Source organism: Nanorana parkeri, unplaced genomic scaffold (genome assembly GCF_000935625.1).
Source record: "Nanorana parkeri isolate BGI_ZX_2015 unplaced genomic scaffold, ASM93562v1 scaffold360, whole genome shotgun sequence".
Classification (NCBI taxonomy): Eukaryota; Metazoa; Chordata; class Amphibia; order Anura; family Dicroglossidae; genus Nanorana; species Nanorana parkeri.
Genome location: NW_017306628.1, coordinates 421311 through 434131, shown reverse-complemented (window position 1 = coordinate 434131; position 12821 = coordinate 421311). Strand labels below are relative to the sequence as shown.

The 12821-nt window shown below is 42.8% G+C and overlaps 1 protein-coding gene across 1 annotated transcript in view; it reads right to left on the bottom strand.

The window, feature by feature from the left end:
* The window catches only part of UFL1 (UFM1 specific ligase 1), a 51600-nt gene that overhangs the window by 19175 nt on the left and 19604 nt on the right, over positions 1–12821 (bottom strand). Inside the window, exons 9-13 of the mRNA XM_018558809.1 lie at positions 11133–11308; positions 8170–8349; positions 7835–7955; positions 4001–4123; positions 948–1068 (exon numbers count right to left, since the gene is read on the bottom strand). Coding sequence (XP_018414311.1) covers positions 948–1068; positions 4001–4123; positions 7835–7955; positions 8170–8349; positions 11133–11308 — 721 coding nt within the window. The remainder of the gene's footprint in view (positions 1–947; positions 1069–4000; positions 4124–7834; positions 7956–8169; positions 8350–11132; positions 11309–12821) is intronic.

The following is a 12821-nucleotide window of genomic DNA, read 5'->3' as shown; positions in this document are numbered from 1 at the left end:
CCACTTTATACAAGTGTTTAAAAAGAAAAGAAAAATACTGTAGAAAAATTATAAATGTAATTCTATTTGCCATGTTTATAATGAAAATTATAATAATGATACAAAGCCCTGTAAAATTATTTTCAAATTAAATAAAGATTTTTTTTCTCATCTTGCGGTTTGTTTTTTTTATTTATTTAACGTGACACACAAAAAGATAAGTGAATGAAAACGAAAAAAAAAATGGAAGTAATAAGGGTTAAGAAAAAAATTGAAATAAAATAAATCTGCAGGAAAAAAATAGCTAAGGAGTTTATTAGGGCTTAACAATGTAAACCAATAGTAAATAAAGGGTTAAAAGGAGAACTATGAGGTGAGTGAAAATCACTCACCTCATAGTTCGAGCCGACGTGTGACAATAAGACTGTCACACGTCGGCTCAATAGATCGGGAAGTGAGCGAACACATACCGTTGCTCGCTCGCTTCTCGATCATCTCCGTGCAGAGTGTGGTGACTGTCACGGCTCCCTACAGGGATTCCCCCCTTCCCCGTTTGTTCCTCCAGTCAGCGCCCTAGGATCAGAGAGGGGAAGGGGTGGGCACAGCTTGCTCTGCCTCTAGATAGGCAGAGCCAGCTGTCACTCACGCAGCTGGGTGGATCTCGACAGCATTGTCACGATCCGTCCTGGCTGCGGTGGTCTCAGTATACCGCGAGCTGGAGCTTGCGATATGCTGAGCTTTGGGTCACGGGAGGACGCTAGACTATGTCCTCCCGTAACCCTTAAGAGAACTATGGGGAAAAACACTTACCCCATAGTTCTCTTTTAAGTAGGAAAAAAAAAAAAAAAAACAAACATACAAAAAAACTTGGGATTTTTTTGTGCCACGCCAAGAATGGTCTATTGTCCTGTAAAGCTGATGCAGCCAATGAAGAGAAATAAGAAAGGGAATCACTTTACACAACTAACCTTATTAGGTTTTCAGACAGTTCAACAAGCAGCTCGTCGGGAGAATCTGCAACATGTTTTCTTAAGACATCTTGAATTTCTTCTAAAGACAGAAATGGGATCTCTCGGTCCTTTGGTTTATCTGATGTGGAGGTAGTAACAGTAAAATACGACATCATTAAACATTAGCAGAGCAGCACGACCACTATTCATCAATTTTATTATACCTGAATGGAGGCCCTCGGTGAAGTTGTTTCCATCAATTATAAGACACATTTTATTAGCTTTGAGCATTTGTTAGAAACTTCTAAAACACTGCTGTTGTTGTCTTAAGTTTAATTAAATGGTCATGTGGCTTTACTGAACACAAAATCAACCATGGCAAATGAAAACATCACAAACTATAGCAACCACGTCTCCTTTGTTGGAGTAAACAGACCTAAAATCAATTTGTGCTGAGCACTACAAGTGTATCATAGATCAGAGACTAACTAACGCAAGCAAGCTGAACAAGTTGCTGATATAAAAGCTGAACCCAAGGCAAATACATATAGAATAACTCATTTGTCTGATGTAGGAATTGTGATTCTGTTTAGCCAGTCTTGTGATCCAGATACACCCCTTCCAGACAGCACAGCCTGGTCCTGAACCGTTGTACAAACTACAGTGCAGCTGCTCCAAGGCCTACCCCAGCTTGTGACTGGACAATTAACCACTTCCGGGCGTAATAAGTCTATAGACGGCGGTTAAAACAAGAACACGGCTGCAGCAGCCGTGTTCTTGGTACCGCTTTTAACAGCAGGCAATTGCTGTTAATGTACTAGCGATCCGGCATCTGTACAGCCGCCGGATCGTTTGTAGCGCGCGGTGCACCAAACCCAAACCCCCCCCGCGCTGGCTTCCCCGGGCACTCCTGTCCCCATGCGACACTCGAGAGCGGCTCGGCGGGTCTCCCCGCAATGATCAGAGAGAGATTCTCCTCTGATCACTGGACCCGGGAAGTGATTTTTATTATATCACTTCCGGTGTCACTCTTACAGTCTCCGGCTCTTAGAGCCAGGAGATGAAGCTGGGGGAAGCAGATCTCTGCTTCCTCAGCTTCTTTAGAGTCCCTAGATGATATTAGGGGTCTGAAAGACCCCTGATGTCTCCATAAAGAGGACCTGTCACCCCTTATCTGCTATTACAGAGGGGTGCTTGTTAGCCCCCTATGTGATGGCAATAGGGTTATTTTAAGGCTTGACATGTTTGGTATCTATTTACCGGCGTGACCCCGTCTTTCATATTTTACCAAAAAATTGGGTATTTTATTATGTTTCTGTGCACTAAATTTTTATTTAGTTATTTTGTTCCTAAAAATACTGGTTTGATAAACATTTGCGCAAAAACCGTCCAACATAAAAAATTGCAACTAGCATTTTTTTATTCTACAGGGCTTCTGCTTTCAGAACATATATAATTGTTTGGGGGTCTGAAGCTGTTTGCTAGCCAAAACATTATATTTTATCATGTGTGCTCAAAGAGTAAGAAAATGCCCCGGACAGCGAGTGGTTAAAGCAACACTAAATTCAGGAATTAAATCTTAAAAAGTAATTCAAGTACCTTAACTATAAATAAAAATGTATCTCATTTGTGTATCACTCGGCTGTAGATTCCCAAATAGTCTCTGAATTGGTGCTGGCACTGTCCTTCCTTCTGGAGGGTGGCTACTTTTGTTCCCCATGGTCCCCTGTGTGTGTTGTAAAGTAGTCACCGCTCCAAGCTTGCTCCTGTGATGGACTACAATCTCAATACAAATTAGTAAACTAAATATGACATTGTAATCCATCATGGGAGTGAGCTTGGAGCTGTGGCTACTTTACAACACACGCAGGGGCCATGGGAAACAAACGTAGCCACCCTCCAGAAGGAGGGACAGTGTCAGAATAAATTCAGAGATGATTTGAGGATCTACAGCCAAGTGATATACAAATTAATTTTTTTTTAAACATATATGAATTAATTTTTGAACTGCAAATAGGTTGATTAAGTACATGGCTAATGGAGCTTCGCATGGTGCTTAATTAATTTTTTATCTATTTCATTATATTTTATATATCTCCATGGCTTATCATGTGGTTGAGCCATTAGTGTATTTAGTATCAATCAATTCTGTATGAATTAAGGCTTGGAGATAATTAGTATAGCGGTCCAATCACAACTCTGACAGTTTTGTCTGTCCCCAGCCTTCCTATAGGACACAGCCGGTCCATAGTAGAACTTATGCCCTTCCCTCTGTCAGATGACGGCGTGCAGCTGGAACGCACACCGTACCTTAGCCTCCTTTCCGTTCTGGCCGCTGGTGGCTCCTCCTCCATGATGATGCGCGGCCTTGGGCTTGATAATTAGTATCTCTGAGGAAAAAAAGACAGTATTCTTCTCAGAGATACTTTGTATCAGTTTGTAACACACTAAGCCGGCTCGTACCTCCACAACACAGTGAGCTGCAATCCGGCTCAGTCGCTGTAACGGTTCTGTGATCACAGCGCTGTGACCACCTAATCTGCTGTTATGGCAGTTTTTTATTGATTATAATATTATGCTATGTCACTATTTAGATAGGAAACATGTTTTGTAACTTTGTACTTATAATGCAACTAAATGTGAGCTCCATGAATTATGTGGAAAAGACAGTGGAAGGTAGGTGTAAATTGTTAATTACAACTACCACTGTGCTGTCCTTTCCGAGATGCAGTTCTGCCTAAACGGCACCCAGAGCACACTGGTACTGTTAGCTCAATGATTTCAGCCCCAAAGATTCCTTTTGATGCATCTAACTCCCTTTAGAAAATATGAGGGGCCAGCAAGAAAAAGCACTCATATTGGAAGCATTGAGCCAATGGTACCGGGTTGCTCCAAGCTGTCCTTTAAAAAGACGACTTCAACATAGGGGATTCATAGAATTAGTGACTGCAATTGTGCACAATGTTCATTAGCTACAATAGATGACAAACTAGAAATAAATATTAGGCCTGTTATAAAACAAAAAGACTATCACATAATTACGGGTATGTGGTATGAGAAATGTATTTTACTTGCACTTGTAGTTTGAGTCTCATCATCACTGTCTTCATCCTTTCTGGACTTCTTCTTGGTCTTTTTTATTTTGACCTCCCTGGCATTTCCACAACCACCTCCTCTAATGCTTCCACTGCCCTCTGGTGGAGAATAGAAGTAGAAGAGAATGTAAAAACTAAACAGAACTGTTTTTCCTTAGTACATAGATTGATCCAGCTTTTTAATCTAAGTTCAGGGAGGCTCACCAAGACTGAAATAGAAAAATCTGAAGCATAGCTCTAAACTATTCCTCTATCAAGTGACGTTAACAGTCTATCCCTTTTTCCTCTACAACTGTCCCTCTTTTAGGTTTAATATACAAATCCAACAAAACAAACATTCTATTTTAGGACTGGGAGTATAGCTGCCACTGTGGGAATGTTAATAAAATGTGCATGCTCTGGGTGTCATCCTAAACCTGGCTTCATTACTAAAGGTGCCCATACACTTGCCGTTTATCGTATGATAATCGTGGGTGATCCCGCGATCGTACGATAATCGGCAGGAGTATGGGCAGCGTGCGACCGCTTCTACTGTAAGGTCGCACGACTTTCGTCTTCCGAGCACGCTGGAAAACCTGCCGAAAATCGTACGATTTTCGGTGGGTTGGTGGCGTGCTCAGGAGACGAATGTCGCACAGGCCGGTGTGCGCAAGCGCACACTGCCCGCTCAGCACTGCACTCATTGGAAGCCCTCCCCTCAGTAGGGAGGGCTTCCGATGATTGCAAGTAGGATCTGCCTGTCCAAGATGGGCAGATCGTACGAAATTTTAATCACCTTACAACCATGGCACAAGGAAAGTCATGTGATGGCTGTAAGGTGTATGGCCAAATCTAATACTGGGAACAAGTATCCAGCATGTGAGACATTTTACAGGCAACATGATAATTCCAGGTAAGTGACTCATTGGGTAGTAAAGCCAGGATCAGGATAACAGCACTGGATGCTGAATCTTTAAAGGAGAACTATGAGGTGAGTGCTTTTCACTCACCTCATAGTTCTAGCCGACCTGTGACAATGAAACTGTCACAGGTCGGCTCAGTAGATCGGGAGATGAGCGAACACATACCGGCATTCGCTCACCTCTCGATCCTGTCACGGCTCTCTGTCGTGACAGGGGAGGGGCTGGATTCCCCCCTCTGTGCTCCGATCCGCCAGCGCTGACTGGCGGAACGGACGGGGGAGGGGGCGGGTACAGCTGGCTCTGCCTCTAGATAGGCAGAGCCAGCTGTCAGTCATGCAGCTGGGCGGATCCAGACATAATTGTCGGGATCTACTTCAGCTGCTGCGTCTCAGTATACCGCAAGCAGCAGTTTGACTGCACCCAGGGACCGGTCATCTGTCCAATCACTGCACGTGTGGATACATGCAGAGAACGGTGGACAGCAGCGGCTGTTTGGGACCACCTGTGATTTCAGCCTGCTACCGGCTCAAAAGAAAAGTCTGTGTGAACGAGGCCTAAGAGGCAATGCAAGGTTATTTTTTATGATAAAGCCATGTTTTTCAAGCACTGCTTTTTCAGTTGATAGTCAATAGATGATTGAAAAAGATACCAACAGCTGATAATTCATGTTTTTTTAGCTACCAGCACCTTTAGGAGTGTTGGCAGTTTTTTACTGACTAAGTGTGAACAGGATTTTTGCAATTCCAAAACAAGTCTATAGGAATGCAAAACCAGCTTGAAGCAGGTCAGAAGGAGGTCACTTGTCAATGAATTCTGAATAAGGTCAGAGGTATCTCAAACTGTCATCATCAACACAAGCCCTAATGTGACTGCGATGGTTAGTACCAGTCCTACCACAGTAAGTATACGGTGAGAAGTATGCCGTGCCTATAAACATATACATATTCAAGTATACCCTTCTAACCAACCAGTGTAGAACTATGCTGTGGTGCAAAAGCCAACATCAAATTAGGGTGTACTATTATAGCTGCTTATAAAAAGTGCAACTTTGCTTTTGTAAAAAGGCCTGTGGTCCACCTGCCCATCAAAATTGTCTATACAATTACTTACCTAAGATACCTACCACCAGTGCTTCACACTGCATCAGTCCGCCCATGGGTTCATCTCTATGGAGCCGTTTATCACAAAAGTCAGTCGTGGCTATTGAACATAATGACCATACCAGTACCTAGCTTAGATCAACTGCTTAGGATAGCCATTGTTTTTATGGCTGTTCTTGTACATATGTGGCTCTACACAGGAGGCATGAGCTCCTCAGGAATAAACACTACCCAAGCTCATAAGCTTCCAGAGGCCGAGTAAAACATGAATGGTCTGGAACTGAGCTTTTTAATTATATGGGTGATTTTAATTTGTGAGTTAGGTGGGCCTTTTGAGACACTGAGGCCCTCTCACTGAACAGAAGAACTGCATTCAGCAACATATATTTGTAAAGTCAAGTCCCTTGTAATAAAATGTACTAGTTTCAGGCTAACAAAGATAAAAAGAGGCATTCTGTAGTGTTAGCTTTCACACAGTGCTTTTTGCTTATAACAATTGAAAATGGCTGAGGAGTTCACTTTAACAGTTATCAAACATAAAATGCATTTTTAGGCTTACTATTAAAACTAAGAGCGTGGAAATCTCAAATCATTTCATATCAGAACCACTTAGTTTAATTGCGGCCCTGATTGAAACAGTCTCACGCTGAAATTATTCGAACCTCCCAGAGATATAGTTTCCTGTTTCGATCACACTAGATGATAATAACTGTTCTCCATTTGCATCCAAATTGGGTAGTTTATCTTTAGATTATAATCTATTTCAGGTCAACATGCAGGACATGAACTCCATGAAAAAGTAGTTTTGAAAGAAAAGAACAGGGTCATGGACTTCTGAGAATATAGGCCAAAGCAATTGGACCAGCCAAGACATAATCCTCTGAAATGTCATGGAAGAGCTTTCTGGCCAGAAAACACTTCAGCAACAAATCTCTATGTTGATCCTTATTAGGGATGAAAAGGGAAGGAAGCTCTTCCATGCTACCCAATCAGCTGCCGGTGGGAAACTCCCCACCCGCAGCTTGATGTAATCAATGGGGCGGGGTGCAGTGACATCATTGACCTTATATGGCTGCATGCCTATAACAGGTAAATGTAATCTACATAATATGACGAATCAGCATATGCATCCCGCCACTTTGTTTACATGTAGCTGTGGACGGGGAATGCCCATACAGTAGCTGATTGGTTGACCGTGCCCATGACACTTTCTTGTTCAGAAAAGCTTAGGTTCGGTCTGGGTCCCATCCAAGCCTGAGCTCCTCCCTAATTATTATTATACAGGATTTCTATAGCGCCAACAGCTTGCGCAGCACTTTACAATATAAGGAAGATATTGCAATTACAATACAATTCAAGACAAGATGGTAAGGAGGGCATTAATCCTAATGTATATGGCCTTTTTTTCTGGAACATAGGATAATCAGCTTTCTTATAAAAAGAACAGCTCTTGGTATGGCTAATTATTATGGTTCTTCATCTGAAGCTCTAATAAAAATTACACAGACCAGCACTTAGTAATCAGGAAATGCCAATATTACAAAACACAAAAACAGCAGGAGACATGAAGCTGCACATGCTACATATTTCTAATATTAATGCTGTAGTACTCCCACAACAAAGAAAAAGTAGCCGCAAAGTTGTCGTTACATTAGAACATCTTTTTGAAACATGGGAATAAAACCTGTGGAGAGTCATAAGCCCTGTACGTTGCCGAAAGTTCATCTGACCATCAATTAGACGCTACAATTGTCACATTTGTATCAGATTATCATACAGCCTTTTGGACTGCTGTGTCCATGTCTAACCTGCAGCTTTCTTCCTCCTGTCTTCCCTTTTGTCTTTTTTACCCACGATAGCATTTTCTAATAGGGAAGCTTGCTTGAGGTCTGCTTCGGTTACCAAAAACACAGGGCTGTGCTTCATTTCCTAGAATATTAGACCAAATTTTACATAAATTAGAGAGACCTATATTAGTCAGTCAGTCAAGGGCCATCATATATAGTTTATATTTAAAAAAAAGATATCTAGAATAATTATAACCATATATAAATGCACAGATTTCCAATAAGCAATCAAAGACCATGGCAGTCTGCCCTAATGAAAGAATGAATACATTAATACAATGATAACGATTGCATACCTTTTCAGCTTTGTGTTGCATGAGGTCATTAAAAAGTCCTGCACATTCACTTATAAATTTTTCGCTGATGATGATGGTGTCACCAAAGATCCGACTGGATGAACTTTTGTTTAACTTTCTCATCACTTGTTGAAGCAAGATTGAAGCATCTTCCACAGACAAACAACTTGGCAACAATGTCTAGAGTTTAGGAAACAGAGTAAATGGATTTTGTTTCTGTAGAGTCTGTGATTCCCAAAACACTATGCAAGAGACATAACGTATATAATCCTTTATATTCATTGCTGTACTAGGTCTTTGGAACCTCTGTAGTATTTAGGCCAACACCAGTTTATTTGTAAACCCCTTGCCCTGCTGCTTGGCTCTCTCAGTGTAGTAGTACAGAGGAGTGGCGTAGCATGGAGGGGGCACTTGCCCCCAGGAGATGGGATGAAGGGGGCACCAGCAGGCGGGAATTTCCCATAAAGTTCACTCGGTGCCAGCCGGAGATCATCTGTCACAATGTAGAGCGGGGAGCAGAGCGGAGAACGTCCGCTCTGCTCCGTGTAAACAGTGAGAGGAGAGCTGCACTCACAGCCTTTCCCTCAGCTATCACAGGAGTTCCAGCACAGTGCTATGCATAGAACTCCTGTATTAGAGGCGATAGGTTCTCTTTATTGAACCTGTCACCTCCTAATGCTATCATACAAGGGCTTGTTAGCTCATGCGTGATAGCAAGTGAAAAAAGTGAAAAAAATAAAGAATTAAATTTAAAAAAGGTAGGGTACCTTTTCAGTGTACACAGAGGTGGTGAGAGAGGTGGGCACAGAGGCAGAGCTGGAGGAGGGGTTCAGTGGACACAGAGATGGTGGTGGATGAGGAAAGAGGTAGAGAGCCACCCAAAGCTAACATCTGTGGCAGCAGCAGGAGGATCGCTGGGGGAGAGGTCAGGTGAACTCTATACCCCATAGCTGGGATGTGAAGTGAAGTGAGCTATGTACCCCAAACTGGGATGAGAAGTCAGGTGAGCTCTGTAATCTATAGCTAGGATGGGTGGTCAGGTGAGGTCTGTACCCCATAGCTGGGAGATCAGGGGAGCTCTTTACACCCATAGCCAGGGCTGGATTAAGAGCATCAAGGGCCTGGTGCTGAGGATTTTGGTGGGCCTTTTTATGGATGTGGAGAGATTGCGGGTTACTGGAGCCCCCTTCTATCAGTCTGCGGCCCTTCATCCTTCAGACTGCATGGATCGTGTGCATCACGATTGAACTATGGTTTGGGGTGGGGGGCGCCAATGAAAGGCTTGCCCCCCGGGCGCCTCGTGACCTTGCTACGCCTCTGGTACAGAGGCATTGTTCCTATACAAGTCTAAGGGAATGCAAAACCCACTTGAAACAGGTCAAATGCAGGTGAGAATGAGTTCAACTGCAGATCAAATGCACCTATCAATCAATTCAGAATGATCTCTGAAGAGGAACTTTACCCACAAATTTAATGTCTCCCAAACAGTTACTTTTAACCACTTGCTGCCCAAAAGCAATTTCTTACATTTGCACACACATGATAAAATCAGAATTTCTGGCTAGAAAACAGCCTCAGACCCCCAAACAATGATACATTTTCTGAAAGCAGAGGCCCTGTAGAATAAAAAGATGCTAGTTGCACAAATGTTTACCAAACAAGTATTTGTAGGATAAAATACACTAAAAGGAAATTTAGTGCACAGAAACGGAATATAATGCCCAATTTTTTGGTAAAATATATAGAAGACGGGGTCACGCCGGGTAAATAGATACCAAACATGTCAAACCTTAAAATTGCGCGTGTCTGTGAAACCGCAAAAAACTACAATAACCAAAATGTCCCATAGGCGGCACTTTAATGGCATATCAGTTTAGTGCTAACAGTGATTGATGGGCCTAGATGTGTATCATATGTGCAGCACCACGGCACATACAATCCAAATAGAGGCTATGATGGCACCTTCCTTGGCTGTAAGGGATAGGACAGTATAGATCCACTTTAACCAATGTTAAATTGATGCCATCAACACAAGCCTTTAATGTAGCCACCCTGACTCTCCTCAACGTGCATATATAAAAACAAAGAAAGGATTTAGGATAAGGGCTGAGCGTCATTTGGATTATCTGAATAACTGCGCCTGTACAGGTGTTGGCCATTGACATAAATGGCCTGCCTGTCACCATATGCTGAGAATAATGGCAGACAAGCCATTATGTTCTATGACTGGAAACTGAGGCATAAGCATTGCTGTGAGATGCTTGACTCCCAGCAGGCTGAAAATACTTGTACTGCGTTTGCCTCTGTGTCAGCACCAATTCAGAGATGATTTGGAGGATCTACAGACGAGTGATTCACAAATGATACATTTTTGTTAATAGTTAAAAGGAGAACTATGGGGTTAAGGCTTTTCCCCATAGTTCTCCTTAGGGTAACGGAAGGGCACAAACTAGCGTCCTCCGTTCACCCTAAGCTCAGTATACCGCGAGCTGCAGCTCGCGGTATACTGAGACGCCACAGTACACTGCAAGCTACTGCTCGCGGTATACTGAGACGCTGCAGCTGAAGCGGATCCCGACAATTATGTCTGGATCCGCCCAGCTGCGTGAGTGACAGCTGGCCCGGCCTATCTAGAGGCAGAGCCAGCTGTTCCCTCCCCCTCACCTCATAGTTCTAGCCGACCTGTGACAATGAGACTGTCACAGGTCGGCTAGAACTATGAGGTGAGTGTTTTTCCCTCCCCTCATAGTTCTAGCCGACCTGTGACAATGAGACTGTCACAGGTCGGCTAGAACTATGAGGGGAGGGAAAAACACTCACCTCATAGTTCTCCTTTAAGGTGCTTGACTGCATTTTTGACTCCTGAATTTAGTGTCACTTTAAGTAAAAAGTGTTTTATGATTAAGGTAGAGAACAATACTTAGAACATACATTTTTTTTCATTTTAGCTTGTTAAAACATACCATGATGTCCAACCATGATCCAGAGCCAATAGCTTCTTCTACTGAAGCTTCCACTTGATCTACTATACTCTGCCCAACACACACTGATTTCAGAAATATTAACTGGGTGGACTTATAGCGTTTCCTGACATAACTCAAGGGGTCAGGGATTCCAAGCCTGGATAAGGAGTCAAATTCTGAAACACAAAATTATATTTAAAAGTGTGTTATTGTCAAAACTAGGTCTGTGAATAAGAAACTTACAAATTATAATGTATATGAAAAAAAGGACCTGTTAACCAAGGCATAGGTTCACTGTACATTAGGAATGGAAAAAGGGAAAAGCTTACAGGAAAATTCATTAACAGTAAAGTCATGGGGTGTGCTATGATCAGCAATACATGCAATAACCAGTGTTTATTGGGCCAGGTGAAGGAACTGCTGGACATCTCAAATGTCTCAAGAAGGGCAGCCTGACTTCAATAGTCCTTGGCTGCCACAGTGAATCAGAACAAGAGCACAGACATGTATGAAGAGTCACATGGCCCAACATGTGCGTACTGTATATCCAAGACAGTAATTTACTTAGGAAGTGCATTTTTCACTTAGCAATGTGATCCTGTGTGTTCTTTTTAAACACCCAAGCATGTGCAGTGCAATTTAAAAGCTCAGTATATCGCAAGCTACAGCTCGTGGTATACTGAGGCTGCCGCAGCCGGGACAGATCCCGACAATGCTGTTGAGATCCACCCAGCTTCGTGAATGACAGCTGGCTCTGACTATCTAGAGGCAGAGCCAGCTGTGAACGCCCCCTCCCCCGTCCTCAGCACTGGAGGATCGGGGAGGGGGGGAATCCCTACAGGGAGCGTGAATGACAGTCAACGCTTTCTGCAGGGAGATGATCGAGAAGTGAGCTAGCGACGGTATGCGTTCGCTCACTTCCCGATCTATTGAGCCGACGTGTGACAGTTTCATGTCACACGTCGGCTCGAACTATGAGGATGAGTGATTTTCAGTCACCTCATAGTTCTCCTTTAAAAAAGAAAACACATAAATAGATGATTACAGCTGAAGTGAAAAAACAGGCTTTCAAATCAATTCAATTACCTTTAGTGATAATCCTCAATAAACGATCTATGCTACAAGCGATATTTTTGAGAGATAACATTTTCTACCACAAATCTCATATTTCTTCAGATTGTAGACTTATGTCCAGCTATAAAACGACCCCTCACACTTAACTCTTCTCTCCTACCCACATTCTAAAATTTAACCTAACCCCTAAATGACACCTTTAACACTTGACCTCCTCCCCCAATCCCAACAATCCTTAATCCAACTTTAAAACTACACACTTAAAATTGAACATGTAGCCAGGCTGTGGACATCTGAATATTTTCATATTTTTTAAAAACAGTAAATTAATTTTAAAAGAAGGCCTTGCTGTCCCCTGTAGCCCTGGGTACTGTGGAGCGATTGACCCTGAAAGTTCACAGCAGATGCATTGAAGGCCTTATCTCACAGCAGCTCAGCTCATGCTGCTCCCCCTTCTAGGAACACCAACTCTGGTGCTCTTTACATGAAAGGGATGGAAAGCTGCCACCAGGGTGAGCTGGCCTAGTGCTTCTGCTGTGAACTTTGAGGATATAAATTCTTGAATGGCCAAAACCTGGCCACACAATTATTTTAAAGCTCAGCTGAATACACAGA